The sequence below is a fragment of the Natrix helvetica genome (assembly GCF_964273705.1).
Source record: "Natrix helvetica genome assembly, chromosome: 6".
Classification (NCBI taxonomy): domain Eukaryota; kingdom Metazoa; phylum Chordata; class Lepidosauria; order Squamata; family Natricidae; genus Natrix; species Natrix helvetica.
The window spans coordinates 49556609-49576072 of NC_138553.1; the positions used below are offsets into that span (position 1 = coordinate 49556609).

The window sequence follows — 19464 nt, forward strand, 5'->3', positions numbered from 1 at the left end:
GCTCATTTAGAACTCCAGGATTATTTCTTGTTCTTTTTCTTAATCATATTAAGAAGGATTACTGACTGACTACACATTTTTGGCCATTTAACCAGTTTAACACTAATATATTTTTTGACCTCTTGAACTCTCTCTTGCTTTTTCTTTGCTTCATCCTCCTCCTGTTTCTGCTGTTACTTCAGTCTCTTGCTAGCTTGTTTCATCACCCTCTTTGATCTTCATTCGTTTATGCATTTGTATTACTGATTGAGGGATGCTGGGCCAGCAGTTGGGATAATAGGAAGGGCTCTCGCTTAATTTCCCATCTTTTATTATACCAAAAAGTATATTTTTATTTGTAAAATTTTCATCATGCTCCTTATAATTTGTACAAGCAATATAAGCGGGGGGGGGGGGGGTGTTGCTCAAAAGTGGAGAGAAAATATGGGAATATATTGCAAAGATGAAGCAAATAAATATGCTGAGAAAGAGAACAGGGAGAAAACTGTGTTAAAGGACTGGATTGATAATTGAGTCCAAGTTTTATAAAGTTATTTTATTCCTTCCTTAGGGCATACAAAACCATTGAAGAGGATGATTTGAAGTTTCCCCTTATATATGGAGAAGGAAAGAAGGTGGGAATAATCCTTCTGTGAAAGGAATCTGAGTGTTGCATCATATTTACTACTTAATTTAGCCCTAAGTTGTTTGGGGTTTTCTACTTTCTTCACTTTATTTTTCTGACAACATAAAATAATATTTTGTTTCTAATAATTCAGTTCCTAGGTTTCATGACAAGAAGCCCGTTTCAGAGAAAAGCAGTTTCATTACTTTTATTGCTGAACTGTCTTATTTTGATTTTTGTTTGCTTTATATAAGTATGCATTTGAAGGCAATTAGGATAGAGGTTTTGAAAAGAAAAAAAAAAGTTTGGATAGGCAGTTCTGCAGTTTGATTGTACAATTATACATCATCTTTTAAACTGGGAAAAAATAAAAAGCTTTTTTGGATTTGAACAGTTTTGGAGATCAAATAGGTTTAGGGCAGTGATGGCGAAACCTTTTTTGGCTCGCGTGCCATAAGTGGGGGGAGCGCAGGGGGGTCGTGTGCGGGCGTGCTGCACCCATAATGCAATGCGTGATCCCCAGTGCGCATGCGCGCACTACAGGCGCTCCCCCCCATTTTTACATACTTTTTTTGCCCTCCCCAGGCTCCAGAGGCTATATAGGAGCCTGGGGAGGGCGAAAACAGCCTCCCCGGACGCCCTCTGGAGGCGTCAGGGAAGCCTCCAGACACTCCCTGAAGCCTTCGGAGTGCTCAAAACCATCCTCCGAGCAAACCGGAAGTGACTTCCGGTTTGCTCGGAGGGTCGTTTTAAGCGCTCCGAAGGCTTCAGGGACTGTCCGGAGCCTTCCCTGATGCCTCCAGAGGGTGCCCGGGGGGGCGGCGAGGCTGTTTTCGCCCTCCCCAGGCTCCTATAAAGCCTCTAGAGCCTTGAGAGGGCGAAAAATGGCTTTAAAAAAGGGTGAACTCAGCATGCGCGCTGGCCAGCTGACAGGGCAGCGCCTCCCGTACCCTGACAAATGGCTCCACGTGCCACCTTTGGCATGCGTACCATAGGTTCGCCATCACTGGTTTAGGGCAATAAGGATGCCTGCTGAATTTCTAGTTACTAGTTTTATTTTGTTTTAAGCTGCATTCACAGTTCATTCAGGGATGTGGATCAGAGACAGAGAAATAATTTTGTCAAAATAGCAACCAATTGCCAAATACAGAATTAGAAAATAAATTATAACACTGACTCCATCAATTCTGAAGATGTGGATCTATGAGGGGCGTGAGGATTCTGTGATCTCAAGATTGCTTTTGTTTGCTCATCACATTTATAAGCCCTTCTCTAGTGGATTGATTGCTTAATGCAGTTAATCATATGGACTTCTGTGTTGGTCTGGCTGTTCTGGTCAGCTTTGCTGTAGCTTACCTGTACATTTTGATGAGAATGTTGTTTTTTCAATAGTATTTTTGCACCTTTCCCCCCTCTGTATGTATGTATTTCTCTCTTCTTCCCATTTGCTACATATTTTAGAATAATTTAATATCACTGAAAAGTAACCTGAAGAATGCCACACTGTAGGGGATTGGAGATTACAGTATCACAACAATGAGGCTAAGAAATGACAGTTTTGGGGAAAGAAGACAAATTCTGTTTTCTCTTTGCAAAAGAAGAGAAAGAGATTGCAAAAAGAGAACCACTGGTTTATAGTAGGAATTTCTGAAGATTGATTTTGACTTCTGGTGGTAGCAAACACCCTACTGCAAGGTGTGTATGAGGAAAGCCACATAGTCAAAGACATGCTTATGTTCTATAAGTCAGAAAGGAAGACAACTTTCTTCAATTGTAGATATTTAAGGAATGCTACTTTAGTGTCAAATGATAGCACACAACACTTAGGATAAATAGCTCTTTTGGAATAATTTAAAGTGGTAGGTGTTCAACAGCCAATTCTATCACTTTCTTCAATTGTAGATATTTAAGGAATGCTACTTTAGTGTCAAATGATAGCACACAACACTTAGGATAAATAGCTCTTTTGGAATAATTTAAAGTGGTAGGTGTTCAACAGCCAATTCTATCATTTTTTACTATGTATTCTTAAGTTTTTTTTTTCCTTGTTCAATCATCTTTCCCCTAGTCTTCTCCAGTATTCCCATGCTTTTATGGTTTTTATCACTTCCTAGGCTCGTGTCATGGCAACTATTGGGGTTACAAGAGGACTTGGAGATCATGACCTGAAGGTGCATGACTCGAACATCTACATCAAACCTTTTTTGTCCTGCTCACCAGAGGTAGAACATTCATATATTTGTTACATGGGAACATGAATTAAACCAATATTTTGTTTAAAAACCAATGAAACATGTATAAGTTTCCTTTGTATTATTATTGTGCATGTAAAAGATTTAAAGTGAGTCCACATGAAAAATACTTCAGTTAAGAAATATTAACAGATGATCAAACCATTTATTTAGTGGGACATATAATGAAGGTTTTCTAACCTAAAACAATTAGAGCAAGTGAGCGAATCACATCTTTTTTTATTGTAAATCTGCGGGCATACCCTCTTTCTTTTTTAAATGATATTGGTGTTGTTTTTATCTGAAAATCTTTATGAGACTTTCCAATTGAAAAGGAAGATATATATGTAGGTAAATAGACATAAAGTTATTTTAAAAGCCCATTTCCTTTTTTTTAAGTGGAGCTAAATGCCTTGAAAGGCTATGACATACTATACACATAGAAGGCTAGTCATAGACATCATAGCTTTATTCTAAGAGTAGCAATTCTTTCAGGTTATTGAAACTGGTGTTTTAAGGTTGAAAGGGTGGGCATAAGATGAGAAACTTCGAAATTTATGAATTGTTTTCTGCCAAGAGTGACCTAGAATCAATGAAATATTAAAAAAAACATTCTATAGTTTTTTGCCTCGAAGATACAATACTCCCAATTGCCTACTAGGTTATCAAAAGCAGGCCATCAGTGTAAGTGGCTTGTTCTTTCTCTTCTCTACCTAAAGTCAATTTAAGGCAGCTTTGTGTATTACCCCGTGGTTATATACAATATGATGTTTAGCTTTTAGTTAATTAAGCAAGTGAAGAAAATATTGCCAATCACTTCTTTTAATAAATCTATAATTATAACTGGTTGATGTTTTCACATGCCACAAATTTAGTAGTTTATTTAAATGAGTTGAATGTTTGGTACTCATTTTTGACCTCTTAATTTACTTCATATTGATCCAAGAGATTAAATGACCCATTTTTTCCTTGCAGACCAGCATTTAGATATTTCATATACACTATTTATGCCGGGGTTAATTAGAAAGCTAAAAGCTGTAACACAATTCTCCAAGATGTTGCAGCTTAATCACATTAAGGTCCAAGATGTTGCAGCTTAATCACACATTACCATAAACCACTTTCCTGGTTTATGTTTGTTTTTGTTTCCCTATGTTCAAACTTCATACATCCTTTAAACAAAAACCTTGAATTGAAATGAGGGTTCTTGACCAATTTTGCATTAGTCAGCATGTTAGCACTATACTGCTAAAAAATGGCTAAAGCAAGCATGCCCTCAGTATGGTGTCTCTTTGGATTCTAGAAAACTAAGTAGATTCTTGAAGGGGAGAAAAGATAGCCTGTTTCCCGAAAATAAGACCTCCCCAGATAATAAGCCTAATCGGGCTTTTGAGTACAAGTGTTAAATTCTCCTCCGAAAATAAGCCCTCCCTGAAAATATTAGCAGCAGCCATGAGGTGACCATGCTCAGCGCCTCCTGCACCTCAAAAATAATAAGACCTCCCCGAAAATAAGGCCAAACTCTTATTTTGGGGGGTCAGAAGAAAATAAGACCCTGTCTTATTTTCGAGGAAACATGGTACAAGTTATGTGTGTTAGTACTGAACTTTCCAAATTCTGGATTATAGTTCTACCATTTTGATATTTTTAATGAGGATTGAATAATTATATGTATGTAGAGTAGATTAATAGGTATCACTTTGGTGGAAGATAACAGCATTCTATGCACTTTGGGCATGTAGCCATATTGGTCACATGACCACAGAAACTGTCTTTGGACAATGCTGGCTCCCTCAGACAAGAGACAGAGATGAGCACTGTGCCCTATTAGCATTTAAATTCTTTATTGATTTTCCCATTTCAGCAAATCAAATTAAAATGACAATTCTTTTAAACTCTATTTGGGGTTATTTAACAAGAAAACAAACAGTAAGTATTGAAACCAAACTTCTTAAAGTGTTGAAGTTCTGTTTTTCTGTCCTAGATTTCAAATATGAACAAAACACAAAATATGATGAATGGCTCTTTTCTTTCATTGTCAAAACATATCCCAAGCCACCAATTGTCAACTACGTTAATGTAACATTACAGACCAGGTGCATGTTTTTCTGAATCCTGGTCTAAATGGTAATTTCCTATTACCTGCTGTGATAAGGTTACTTCACTTCTTTAAAAATAGTCAGTGATGAAGTAATTAAAATCCTTGATAATTCAATGATTTTTTTAAAATCAAGGAACCGATTTGATAATGAAGGAGTATGTGTAGGCAATTAAAAACTAGTGTTTTACAAACAGACAGTTGAAAAACATAGAATATAATCTGCATGTGAGAATAATTTTAAACAAATCTCTATTTTTTCAAAATGTAAGTATGTGTAATCTAAACTTTGTAATGTTCTCCTGATAAATTTATTTTTGAGGTGGAAGTTTTGTTTTTGTTTTACAGATTCTGGGGCCTGAATTCTTCCAAAAGGAAGAATGGCCTTTCTTCCGTTCTTCTGTGAAGAACTGTGTTCTCCTTTTTTATTTTGATTACTCCCCCAACACCACCACACACCCACCTCAAGTCAACTTGCTCAAAGGCTGGAATTACAAGGATTAGACTACAAAACATCCAGAGAAAAGTAAATTGGAACAGACTGGGGACAGTTTAGAACTTTGGAAGATAATTATATGCCCACATTTTCATTTATTGATAGTGGAATAAAGCACCATTTCTAGAAACAGGTAGACATAATGGCAATTTCCTAAAAACTCTTCTCTTTTTCCTTTCCATGGGTTATTTTTCAGGTAAGAGTTTATAATATTCTCCAGTATGAGCATGGACCAGATGATGTGCTTATCTTAGCTACTGATGGACTCTGGGATGTTCTATTAAATGAAGAAGTATCAGAAGCCATCACTAATTTCCTGCCAAACTGTGACCCTGATGATCCACACAGGCATGTAACCTCTCTTCTGTAAGCTATCTTGAAATTGTCCTACTTTTTCCTGAGGATAACATTGAGGGTATTTTGTTATAACATTTGCTTACCGCTTAGGACAAAAAGCTTTTTCAGCATGGTTTTTGTACTGTATTTCACAAGAGGCTAATTTTAGTTCTAAAATTTTAAGATGAATACAAATATATACAAATAAAAATTGATTGTAAACAAAAATGTGTTGGAATCAGTTCAGTTTGCACCAAAGCAAATTTTACTTATTTCTGAATTCTGAAAAGAAATAAAATATTTATTACTGTCTACATAGGTTACAATTGAGAGATGCGCTTTTGTGAAGTATAGATTTTGGAAGTTCAGCTATTGCTTAAAAGCTGACCAAAGCTATTCTATGCCCTGTAGGGAAGAAGATCATTTTTAAAAACGTTTGAGCTGATCTGCTTTTCAACTCTGATATTCACTCACTTTGTAAAGACAAAGATGAATGCCTGCATATAGCAGTGATTGATGGACTGGTTGTATGGTCATATTCTGAAAAATGCAAGCACACAGAAATCCTAGAATATGGACAAACATCTTGTTCTAGTATGTGAATTTGAATGTGAATGTGAATAAATGTCAGTTTGGGTAGGAAAGGGGTATTAAACAGGAAGTAATACCTGAATTAATTCATAACTACATATCTTAAGGTATACTGACAGTTGAGCAGTTTTGTAATCCTAATGTATATCAAAATGAATAAATTGTGCAAGCTTCTGTTTTGTAGACTTTGTACTGCAATGCACAATTAAACTTAGTTCCTAAAACCTAGAATAGTTACTGTACCTCAAGGCAGTTATTAGATTTGAAAACAAGATAAATTTTTAGATGTAAGAGGTATTTCTGCAACTTTTCAACTAGATCACTTCACATGCATTGTTTTAGATTTACAAACTTCTTTTATTTCATGAAATAAAAGTTATTTCTGACAAACTATTTCTTAAATAACGTTCTTGTCAATATCATTGTATGTATGCATGTATAAACACACAGATATGCTCATATGCACAAACACACATCTTGTTTAGTAGAAGATATCCTAGGTCTCAATAAAGCAACAACCTTGCTCAAGATACCAATATAGTATTCTGAAATTTGAGTACATCTTTTGGTCATTTTTTTTCTTAAATTGTCCTTAAGATCCACTTGTATATTGTTACTTATTAGTGATATTATAGGAGTAGGTCTTAAGGAGAATTCAAATGAGAGCTCTGTCTCATTTTTCATTTTGCTCTTCACTTATTATTAGTGTTTCTTTTTCAAGGTAGTAAATAAAAATGAACAGTTCAGATTGCTTGCCCGAAGTGCCTTTTGTTGTCTTTGCAGTAGTTCCATGATCAATAAGCTTCAGGGAGAAGCAAATGTATATTCTGAAGTGCTATACCAATTAGGCACTTCTTTTGGGACGACTGATTGCTTGAAAGATACTTCAGCAATTTTGTAAAGTTGCATCTCAGATTCATTACATTAGAGGAGAAGGCATGATGTAATGTTGCTATTGATATTAATCTTCAGATTACGCGGAACATCTTGCTCATGTATTGCCCAGAAAGAAAAGCAGTCTTCATTATTTACATACTTTATCAATTTTCTATCATTTTTTAACTTCCATTTCCTTCTCTTGTTTGATTTTGCATTGTTTCTTCTTTAATACCTGTATATTTTTATTTTAACTATTGAGAATCTCTAATACTATGTTCCTTAATTTTCACTACACTTAAAGCAACCATATTTAAAGGATGAAAGATTACAAGCCTTTTCTACCAAGAGTTCCACTGTACTGGTTATACATATTCTAAATCACAAATACGCAACTTGGGTTTGTTCCAGATGCTTTGAATTTGTTGATTTCAACTAGTATGGGCAAGAATAGAAAGTGTGGGAAATAAAGCCCGGAATATCTGAAATAGATGAATACTCTTCTATACATATCAGTATGTTGCACATATATCTGTGGTTGTTTATGCCAGATTAGTTGCCTCTTGGCAACTAATCCTTTGGTCTTCTGCTATCTGATGGAGGATAAATGCTCTCTTCCTGCTACTCTTGGGGGGGGGGGGAGTTTAAGAGACATTAGACAAAAAATAGATATCTTGTATTTGTAATACATGTATTATATGAAATCTTGTATCTTACACATCTTCTGATTGGGCATCATGTTTTACAAATCATCAAGTTACGAATGTAATGGAGCCTGCCCATTCCATTCATAACCTGGGAATTCAAGGGAGTGAATCTCGTACCTTGGAACGGGATCACTTCTTCCTTTTGCATACACATTCACTATTTGGGGGGTCTCGTTATGGAACAGGCTACCTGATTAAGACCACCCAAGGCCTCCCCAACCCACTGAAATAACTCATGCTCTCCACAATTTCTCCCCCTCCCAACCTGCCACTCTGCATACTTACCTTGTGAAGATCTAGCAAGCAATCTCCTCTCTAGCCTCTCAACTGCGTGCTCTGTTCGGGCCTCCATGGGCCTCTCCCAGCCCGTTGCAAACCGAAATGGAGCTTCTGATTTGCCCCTTGGAAGCTCCATTTCGGCCTGCAACGTGCAAGACGAATGTTGCACAGCCTCTGTGGTTGTTCATAGGGATCAACAACTGCTATGGTGCTGCAAGATTTTTAGTTTTGATACTTGTTTGTAAACTCTAGGGGGCACTTATTGCGTAACTTTGAATAATCGCTAAGGGAATGTTCATAACCTGGGAATTACCTGTATTTCAGTCTGTATGTTTTTCAAAATGGAGAAAAGAATCAATTCCCTTCTTTTGTAGCATTCAAGCCCTACTTCAGTTTGGATTTCTCTAATATACCGTTAATAGGAAACATAATAACAGATCTCTCAGTATCTGCTCTACTTTAATCTTGGGACTTCCATTTTGTAGCTTTGCCTCATGTAATCATAGTTTCCCAGTCAGACTTATCCTACCTTGCTCAAGATCCCAAGGGTAATAACTTTGCAATGTTTATTTTGCAACACTTTCCTTCCACATCGAAAATTGTGTGCAAACTATGTTCTCATCTGCTAACTTTTTGAAAAAATAACTTTTTTCAAAATAGTCAGAGTATTTGGCCCTGGCTGAAGACTGTGAATAAGGTAGTGAAATCTGAATGTTGATAAAGCAAATTTATGGTCATTAATATGGCCCATCTATCAAACAGTTTTAATAGCAGTTTTCAATATTGGCTTTTTCTTCTTTGCCTACAGGTACACACTAGCAGCTCAGGATTTGGTAATGCGAGCTAGGGGAGTGCTGAAGGACAGAGGCTGGAGAATATCCAATGACCGACTGGGCTCAGGAGATGACATTTCGGTCTACGTCATCCCTTTAATACATGGAAATAAACTCTTGTAAAAGCAACATCAGTGCTAGTAGCAGGAAACATTTGATTATTAACAATGTCCTTTGGAAAATACAGTCTTCTGATAAATGAAAATAGTGGTTCAAACATTCTCTTAAGCTTGAGTAACCTGATCTCTTTGTATTTGAAAGCTAGGGCTGATTTTCACGTAATCTCTTAGAGGTTGCAGCTTCCCTAAGCTTATATTATTGGTACATATCATGCAGTGGTGAAATTCAATTTTTTTTACTAACAGTTCTGTGGGCACGGCTTGGTGGGCGTGGCAAGGTAAGGATACTGCAAAATCTCCATTCCCTCCCCTGGGGCCAGCCAGAGCTAGTATTTGCTGGTTCTCTGAACTATTCAAAATTTCCACTACCTGTTCTCCAGAACCTGTCAGAACCTGCTGTATTTCACCCCTGATATCAGGACCAGAACTTCAGTGCTGCTACTATATTTAATGCTTTCTTTTTAATGCCCCTCCTGGTGAGGACACTTGTAATCTAATTGAATTTATTTTTCCCAATTTAATGTAGCCTGGAATGCTAAATGAAATTTGAATTGGGAAGACCATAATTGAAACTGGATAGGCAGCCTTTATTTTCCCAATTTCTGTGCTAGCTGACTTTAATTTAGAAGACATTTAATTTATAATTACTAAAGTTAGAAAAGCTGGTATTGTTTGCTGAACGTAGTGATGTTTCAGTAGAGAGGGTCTAGAGTTTTGCTTATGCATATTAATTCAAGATTTTCCCCCTTCAGTGTAATGAAAATGTATAGATTTTTCTATGAGCTTGGTGATGAAATTAGCCTTTTTATGGTTTCAGTCTAGCAACTGTTAATAAAATTGCCTAAGAGAATAGAGAAACATTGGGTGGTAAATCTATTTTTGTGTTAACAAATGTTTTGTGTTGTCAAGTGTAGCTATGATGTAGCAGGCTGGGAGATTATTTTAGTTAATATTTATTTATTATCAGATTTTTCATGCATTAGATACTTTGGTCTCCTCTTTCAACAGGACATGGTATTCCTATTGAAAGAATTTCCCTACAAATACTGTTGATTTGGATGTTCTGGTTAAATGTTTGTCTTGTTTTCTTTAGCTATTTAATGCTAGTGAGTATTAGAACAATAATCTTCTCCCATTTCCCTATTGTATTCTTTGAGCATTAATTTCTTTTATTGCTTCTATTGTATTCCATTGCCAGGATGAGCAGGTAAGATGTAAATTATAGATCCATATAGTATAGCAAGAATTTCTGAAGAACAAGCGTCATTAGTTCGTTTGTAATTGTCAATATTAATAAAATATCAAAATAGATAGGAATAAATATTCTAGTAAGAAACTTATGCAAGCAAAGTATTCATAATTATACATACATAATGCAAACCACCTCTTCTGGAATTGGATGCTTGAGTTGGATTCCTCAGGTATTATCTTCTCAATCAAGAAATCTAGAGCACGTTCTATGTCATTTAAAAAGTAAATCATATGGCTGGAAAATAAGAGATCACTTTTTGAGAGATCTCAAATAATTTCCAAAAAAGAAGTTTCCATGTCTTGTTTTTAACATTTTCCCATCTTCATAGTATTAAGTTGATATTTTTTTGTGAGGCAGGCATTTCATATACTGTCTTTGCATCGATACAAACATTTCCTTCAGTAGGGTAGTACTATTGTAAATAAGTTTGAATCTATAACTGAACAGTTAAAAAGATAATTAATCTATGACATCTCTAAATATGTATGCAATAATGTATTTTATAGTAGGCTTCATGAAACTGTTATAAACAATGTTTCATAGTGTAGAGTCTTTGCAACTGTGTAAAGAAATCTGGAAGTGGATATTACACAGAATGTATTTCTGCATTCACAGTATGTACTTTTCAGTTCAAGTAATTCTTAATGTGGGTCACTATTGATGTTCAGTTTCATTTCATTCACATATGTAAAATCAGCGTTTTCTGGGTAAAATACTGTCACTGGTTCATCATCACTTTCTAATGCAGCATGTGTATGCAAAAATGTGTTATTGTGCTGTTTGTCTTCATTTTGTTTTATCATATTCCTCACTTCCACCACTTAAACCCTCTTTAGACAGAAATTGTCTCACTAGGTAATTAAAAGTACAGGTTTAATTTTTATGTTGCTACAGCCCCAGGCTGTAGACCTGTATTGATCTGTGCACCATTGGGAACAGGGTCGCACAAACAATGGGCAAATGTGTGAAATTTCATTTGTGCATGCACAGGAACTAGGTTATGCATGGGAAACCATCCCCTCTTCACCTGCCGTCACTGCTGCTGCCGGTCTGTGGAGCTGGAAAGGTTGGGACCACTTCTATCACATGGACACACTGTATTTTATTATAGCCTTATTAGACACCTGGGCATAAAAATGGGTCAGAATACTCAATAGCAGGAATTGTATGTATTCACCACTAATACATTATCTGTGCAGTTACTCTTTTTCTATAATTCCTAGTTTTACTGTAATCTAATACTAGACAACACAGATTCAGTTCCAATGTGGTGATTTTACATCTTTGCAGTTGCTACTTAATTTGCATAAAGAAAAACATGGGTATCTGTAGAAGGTTCCTGTTTTTCATCAGTTATGAATGCAAGATCATGCAATTGTGTCACAAAATCCACATCTTTTGGATGTAGATGTGGTCTTATGCCATATGTGTAAAAGGGATAGGGTTTGCATCATGACAGTGTAATATTGCTTTTGTGTCTATCCCTTGACACCCTCCCCACAGTAGTCTTAGAATTGACTGCCTTGTGTTTTTCCAGGAGCAGTGACATCCTTATATCAAAATAACACATGGAAGCCAATGATAAATATCTTTGTAATAGATCTGTCTTAACACTGTAATGGCTACCAAATATTTCCTGCAAATACCAAAAGTCCTAGTCAGGACAATTTAAAAAAGGTAGTCATGTCAATCTAATGCAAATCAATCAACATTGACTCACTTAACTAAATTCAGAAAATTAAGCTGACACTTAAGTTTCCTTTCATCTCTATTGCTGCAGAGCTTCTTCAAAGTTTTGATCTTGTTCAAGATTGCTTTGAGTCAACAACCGTTCTCTCCCCCCCTCCCAAAGAAGTGTACTTTATATGTCTTTGAGTGATATCCATATGAACTTAAGTAGCAGCTATTTATAAACCTTTGCAAAGAATTTGATCTTCTAGAACAATACATTATTGAAGGAATTATATCAATTCCTGCAATTTCTGCATATGATAGAGTTGGAGTAGATTTCATGCCCTGTGTTATTAGATTGCAAAGGAAAGCTTGCCAATCTCAACCAGGAGGGATCAAATGTTATCTCTCTCTCTTTTTCTTGAGAAAGTTCCACTATGTTAGGAAAACCTAGCTAAGACTTACATAACATCCCTTCTATATGAATGCATGTGAAATAATACTTTAATAATTAATTCTATTATAGAGTTTATTATTATTTAGAGCAGGTTTCTCCAGATATACTAGTCTATATTTTCCAAATTAGTATTTGGATTAATTTGAGCTTTGGTCATTGGGGACATTGGAAGAATTGTCCAGCACATATGGAACAAAATAAGCTGAGGAAGGCTACCTTAAAAGTAATTATGCTGCACACCAAAATATTAAAAATTAGCCAGATTGTAATTTTGTTATTATATATTAAAGATCTTGAGTTTTGTTGTTAAACAAAACTGAATACCCAACTTCACTCCTTCTCTCATCCCCAACTGAGGAAACTTGTTCTTTAAAAAAAACTGTCTCAGTTAAAATCTGACTGAAAACGTTTCTAGGAAAATATAAATTCAGGTAAAATTCAGGAAAAAAAAATTGTTGCTAATAGAGAGATTTAAATTATCCATGTTATTTACCTGGTACTAAGTCAACAACATGGATATTTAAAAATTCTAAGAGATGTATTAATTGCATTATTAAGTTTAACAATTGTGTACCATATTTTTCAGAGTATAAGACACAGCTTTTTCCTCCCAAAAAGAAGGTGAAAATTTGGGTGCGTTTTATACACTGAATCTAGCCCCACCCATCCACTAGCCCCAATCCTTTGGCCTCTGCCTCCCAGCAATTTACCTCCTTGCACCAAATGGGGGCTTGCGGAGGCTGCAATAGGATATAGCAATCCCTGCAGCCTGAAACAGCTGATGATCGGGAGAAATTGAAAGTATAACTTGCTGTTTGCTCCATGAGGCAAATTGCTGGGAGGCAGGGGCAGATTTTTTTTTCTTGTGCTAATCAGGCTGTTTGCTGCAAGGAGGTAAGTCAATAACTATAAATGCCTATAGAATGTTCAAATTATTAGACCTACTTTTTAAAGACTGCTTTATTATTGTTCTAGACAGCTTAACAAAATGAAGCTTTTTAAAATAAATGCCTGATCTGAAGAAGCCCAGTGCTATTGTATCTTCTTTTAAATAGCAGAGAATAACTATGCTTTCAGAAACCACATCAATTTTAACAGCATCTGTACAAGTATAGTCTGAAATGTAACACTACAAACAGTGTACTGTATATTGTCTGTATTGTTTGCTGTTTGTTGCAAGGAGGCAAATTGCTGGGCGGCAGAGGCAGATATTTTTCTCTTGTCCCCCCCCCCCCCAAAAAAAGCTAGATGCGTCTTATACTTCGGAGCGTCTTATACTCCAAAAATACGGTAGACTAAAATTTCCTTTAACCAATTAAGCAATATTTTGAGGGTGATTCTTCTAACAACTTATTTCCAATTATAGCTAACAATTATAATATTTTTAATGAAATATTCCAATTCAAATTATCTAAGATTGTTTCATTACTTACCAATGCCCATGGAAAAGGATTCATCTTACAATTTAAAATCAGTAGCACATGAGAAGTGATCTTGGTCTCCAAGCAGTATTGAAATAGTTTTGTGTCAAGAACTGTCAAATTGCTGAAAGTAAAGTAGCCATTGTATGCATTTTCTCTGAGGTTTGATTCTTGTTTTTGATAATGAAGCACTACAACCCTACCAAGTCCATTTTGGTACTTTGCCCTTCGTACATGCACTATTGCAGTTTGCATTTTACAAACATTTGCACATTCTCAATTTATTTTGTTTTCTTTTAGAGATGTTGTAGGCAATGACCAATACCTCTTCAATCATTCTGCCAAATTATATCTGTATTTTACTTGAAAGAACCCTTTCCCTTCCTATCTCTGCTTTATTTTCCCCCCACTGTATTTCATTTTAATTCAACGGCTGCCCATTATTTTAGTGGTATAGTGATTATATTTATGGAATATATTATTTTCTAGGGTCAGCATTCTAAATGATGAAAAGACTTTGATGGATAAAAATGATTTAGATTAGTGTACTTAACACTGTGACTGAAATGTCAAACTTTTTGTAATTTAAGAACAAAAATGCTTAGCAAAGGGATATATTTTATGTGTTTCGAAAAATATTTAGTGCAATTAAAAAGAAAACTGAAAAACCAGAAAAAATGTATGCACAATAGTTTTAAAATGGAATTGTGAAAAAATAAAGAGAAAAACTCATTTTGGCTGTTTATATTGGATGGGTGTTTCTGTGGGATTTATAGCTGATTGGTAAAAGCATAGAAATTTGCTATGAAATCATATGAATCAAATGAAGAAAGTCTAAGAACAATCTAAATACAGTATCAAACTTTATTGTGAAATTAAATGTTATTGTTATGCTATTGCTTTTCTACCTGTATATTTTAAGATATATATAAGTTCAGTGTACAAGTCTTCTGCTTAGTGAAAAAGTGCTAAAGAAAACCAACAGGAAGGATGCATCACTCACAAAATTGTATTCATTTCATTAAGATGGCCTTTGGTGTTTTATTGAGTCAGCAGTCAAGTCAGCTTTTTCCTTGCTGGTTAATTTCAATTAATTGAATGCAGAATTTATTTATGGGTTTTGGTATAGAAAATACATGACTACTGATCAGATAATATACTACTGGCATATAATAAATTGATGTACATGTAATCCTAATCTCTGATTCTTGAACTGTAGTATTGTCTAAGGCAATAGTTAAGCTATCAAATTGAGTCATAAATGGCATCCTTGATGAATTCTGCAAGGCATCTTAATAAATGAGATAATATAATAAAAGAGAAAATATGTATTAGTTCCATAAAAAAGACATCTATATTCAGACAATACTTAATTAAAAACTTTCCACTGCATCACATCTAACCCATATTCTGGTCATCCTTCCTAGATACTGGGTTGGATGCCTGTATGTCACTTCCTTATTCTTTGTGGTTTATATGCATTTGATTAATATCTCTGAAATATACTGCTTTATCTATTTAGTTAATTACCAGAGGCCTATGAGGTTGCCACCCATACTGCAGAACCTACTTTCTGAAAGCACAAAATGGTCTCAAAATTGCAACTATGCACACCCATGGTGTATTCTTTATACAATAATAAAGACAACCAAAATTTAAAACCAATAGAATATAATTACTGTATTGAAATAATGTATTAAAAGTAATTAAAATAGTCACATTGCCAAATTGGCAATCTCTTTACAAATCTATGGCACAACTGCTTTTCGCTTTTTTTAAAAAAACTGGTTGCCAAGTTCTATCTTGCTTGTGTTCCTGTATTTTGCTCAATTATCTTTTTCTGACTTCTTCCATACAAAATATAGATGGCAAGAAAACATTGAAAGGTTAAAATAGGACTCAGTAACATGGTAATTTTGCTATTTGGTGCACAGCTAAATATTTGCTGCAACCATTAGCTGCCATTCCAACATGATTGAAAGACTGTTTAATAAGGGTAAATAAATAAAAACCAGGCTCACAAACAATTTTCCATCCCAGCAATCATTGGGCTGGCCTCTGTGTAAATAAGCTTTCAAAGCAGCACAGATGGAATACCTGTACCTGGAATTAAGGCAATCTCTGATTAGTATAGTTTAAGCATCTGGATACAATGAAACATTAATTAGCTGAGATTGTCTGAAAAATTCTATACTATGTAAATACAAGTATTTAATTCTAAATGTTTTCTTCAGAATGATGTTACTTTTGAAAAACCATATTTATTGGAGCAGCTTACTGTGATGGGAGTTCCCCATAATTGGGTGTAATTATAAGAAAAATGATTCTTGATGTAACAGTTTGGAAGTAATTTAAGTTACAGTAGATATGGCAAGGAGAATGCAAGGGCAAAAAATCTTCAATTTTATTTTGAATAGCTTATGATTCTGAATTAAAGATTGGTTTTGATGTCTGATTTAGACTTGAATATATTTGGCAACTGGTCTTCAAAATATATTTTAGAAACCATCTACAATGCTATAGGTAAGAGTTATAACTAAAGTAATATTTCGTAATAGAACAGGCATGTTTGCAAATACAATGAGTTTAGCTGTTGAAACCAGATTCAAATTAAGTTATGCGTTGTTATAAATTCCATAAGAAAAATTACGACTTTTATGCTAGAATTTATATATAACTATTAAACAAATGGATTAGCAGAATTTTTTGACATAAAATTGCAAGCTGTGCTAATACAAGCACATCTATGTGCTTATCTATGGATATTCTCCCAAGAGCTAAGTTCACTGAAAAAAAATATTTCAATCATAAAAAATGCATTCAGTAAAACAAAGCAGTTAATCATGAAGATCAGTGTCTGCTGACAATCATTTGTGGATGTTTCCACAATGTAGCAGAATTTTGCTATTTTAAAGACATATATTCTAATTATCTAAAAAATAAGGCAAATATAAATTATTGGAGTGACCTGGAAATGTAAATTAAAAAGGGATAATCAAATGATGGTGATAATCAAATGATGTCATTTAGAATTGATAAAACAAAGAACATGGGCTGTGGTGAGTTCCCAGTTTATGTTTATATAGTTGTAAATCATTTCTCAATCTGGAAGTATGTGAAGTAATGTGCAGAAGGATCCTCAACCTTTCCAGCTCCACTGCAGTGGAGGGGGGAGATGGTTTTGCATGCAGGCCTTCTGCTTGCACAAATTGAGCTCTGCATGCTGGCCCACGGCTTGCACGACCTGGTTCCTAAAGAGCCATGCACCCATGTCAATCCAGATCGGGGGTTGGGGACCTAGAGGACTCAATTTTGAATGTTTCCAATTGAGAACAAGCTGTCTAAACACAGGGTATATAGTTTTAACACGGAAGGGATATTCAAAATACAGTTACTCATCTGTAACACTTTGAAGCATTTCTAAAAATCTGGTTTCATAACTAAAATGTCCAAAATATGTTATACTTTAGCATTTAACTACAATTGGATATTTCTTTTAAGAACTTCTTGAGGTAACATTTTTTGATTTAACTCGTTTAGAATAAATTTAAGGTTTAAGATTGTCATAAAATTTAATGACTATACTCCCAAGTTTCTAAATCTGGTGGCATCTTATATAACAGAATTATTTTTATTGTTCCTTCTCTGGCCTATATTTTTATTGAATAATTATGTATGGATATTCAAAAATAGATACATTAATTCACTAACACTAACTTGGATGCCAGGTTATTTCCAGCAGCAGGACTGTTTCTAGCAGTCCTTCAAATACAAGTGTTGAGAGAGGAATGAAGGAAGAGAGACCCCAAACCAAAAGTATGTGCACAAGCTCTTTCCTGCTAATTTTTTCATAAATCTTTATACCCTTACTCCTTTCTCTTTCACTATTGTTTATGAACTGCATTGTACAAAATTCCTGAAATACCACTAACACACTTCTTTGGCTTCATTCCATATTTTCTGCTTGAATAAGATTAATGTAATATGACAGCTAACATCAAGAATTATTGTCTAGTCCAGTGGTGGGCAACCTTTTTTTTCAACTGAGCCAAATCTCGCCAAAACTACGATTGAAATTTATTTTGAGAGCCACATTTTTAAAACCGAAAATACATAGGATGGTACACTGTTTTTAGTTTCAATAAACTCTGGCATTTGAAGCACGCAAGTCTTAAAGCTGTCAAGTTACAAGATCCTTGCATCCCTAACCCTTTAGGAAAAAAAACCCAAGGGGTCTTCAAACCTGACAGCTTGAAGACTTGTGGACTTCAACTCCCAGAATTCTGAGAATTGAAGTCCACCAAGGGCAGCAATCATATTAGCCCAGGCAGGGATCTGCAAAATTGGCTCTTAAGACTGGTGGACTTCCAACTCCCAGAATTCTGAGAATTGAAGTCCACCAGTCTTAAAACAGCCACCTTTGCAGACCTCTGTGTTAGCCCAAATCCTGGCGCTGGGCGGGCCTTGCTCCCCCATTGGTGGAGCCCCAAGAAGCGAGGAGGGAGAAAAAGAAACGGAGGCCAAGGAGCTTCTCCCCCCCACCCACAATGATTAGGGAGGATCCTGAAGTCGGGCGGGGACGAGAAGCGAGGAGGCAGAAAAAGAAACAGGCTAAGGAGCTTTCCCCCCCGCCTCCTCCCAGCAAAAATCTTATCAGGGAGCCGGCGGGCAGCTAATTTGCTACTGCCCGCCCGGCTCCCCGGTTAGATTTTTGCTGGGAGGAGGCGGGGGGGGGGGAAGCTCCTTAGCCTCCGTTTCTTTTTCTGCCTCCTCGCTTCTCGTCCCCGCCCGACTTCAGGATCCTCCCTAATCATTGTGGGTTGAAAAGAAAAAAGGGAAAGGGGCGCTTGTTTTGAAGTGCCCGAGAGGAGGGAGGGGAGCGAGCGCCCGGCACACAGAAGAGCCGCATTAAAGTGTGTAAAGAGCTGCATGTGGCTCACGAGCCGTGGCTTGCCGACCACTGGTCTAGTCTATACAGTATTTAACAATGAAAGCAAACTCTTCAGTTGCTAGAACTTTTACTTAAGTATGATTTTTTTAATGTTGGAAAGACTATGAAAGCAATACATGAAAAAAGCATGAAAATCAAGAGATTTCTCTAAAATTCTTAAGAATCCTTTATTTCTATAATTTGAAATTATGTCTTCTATTTAGTTTAGCTTACTATATTGTCATTGCACATGGTACAACAAAATTAAATGCGGTCTTCAGTGTACAATTATAAAAATAAAAACACATACATCCTTTACATTCTATATAATTGAAACTATATTTTTCATATTGCAGTTAAACAAGATTGGATTGTCTTTATTGCTCACTGTAGATCTGTACAATCAAATGATGAATACATTGTTTACAGAAGTCAAAGAAATAAATTCAAGACCAGATAAATATTAAGCTGAAGAACTAAAATTATCGGTAACAATTTGGGAAAAAAGTTGATGGAAGTACTACTTTAAAACACCAACATTTCAAGCATTTAACATTATTCAA

The 19464-nt window shown here is 35.5% G+C and overlaps 1 protein-coding gene across 2 annotated transcripts in view; it reads left to right on the forward strand.

The window, feature by feature from the left end:
• Positions 1 to 9256, forward strand: part of PPM1H (protein phosphatase, Mg2+/Mn2+ dependent 1H) — a 115726-nt gene extending 106470 nt beyond the window's left edge. Inside the window, exons 7-10 of one of the 2 annotated variants that reach the window (XM_081958592.1) lie at positions 551 to 614; positions 2719 to 2826; positions 5626 to 5795; positions 9027 to 9256. In XM_081958592.1, the coding sequence (XP_081814718.1) occupies positions 551 to 614; positions 2719 to 2826; positions 5626 to 5795; positions 9027 to 9174 (490 nt within the window). In that variant the 3' untranslated portion in view covers positions 9175 to 9256. The remainder of the gene's footprint in view (positions 1 to 550; positions 615 to 2718; positions 2827 to 5625; positions 5796 to 9026) is intronic. The other variant, XM_081958593.1, reaches the window with a different exon arrangement.
• The last annotated feature ends 10208 nt before the right edge of the window (positions 9257 to 19464 follow it).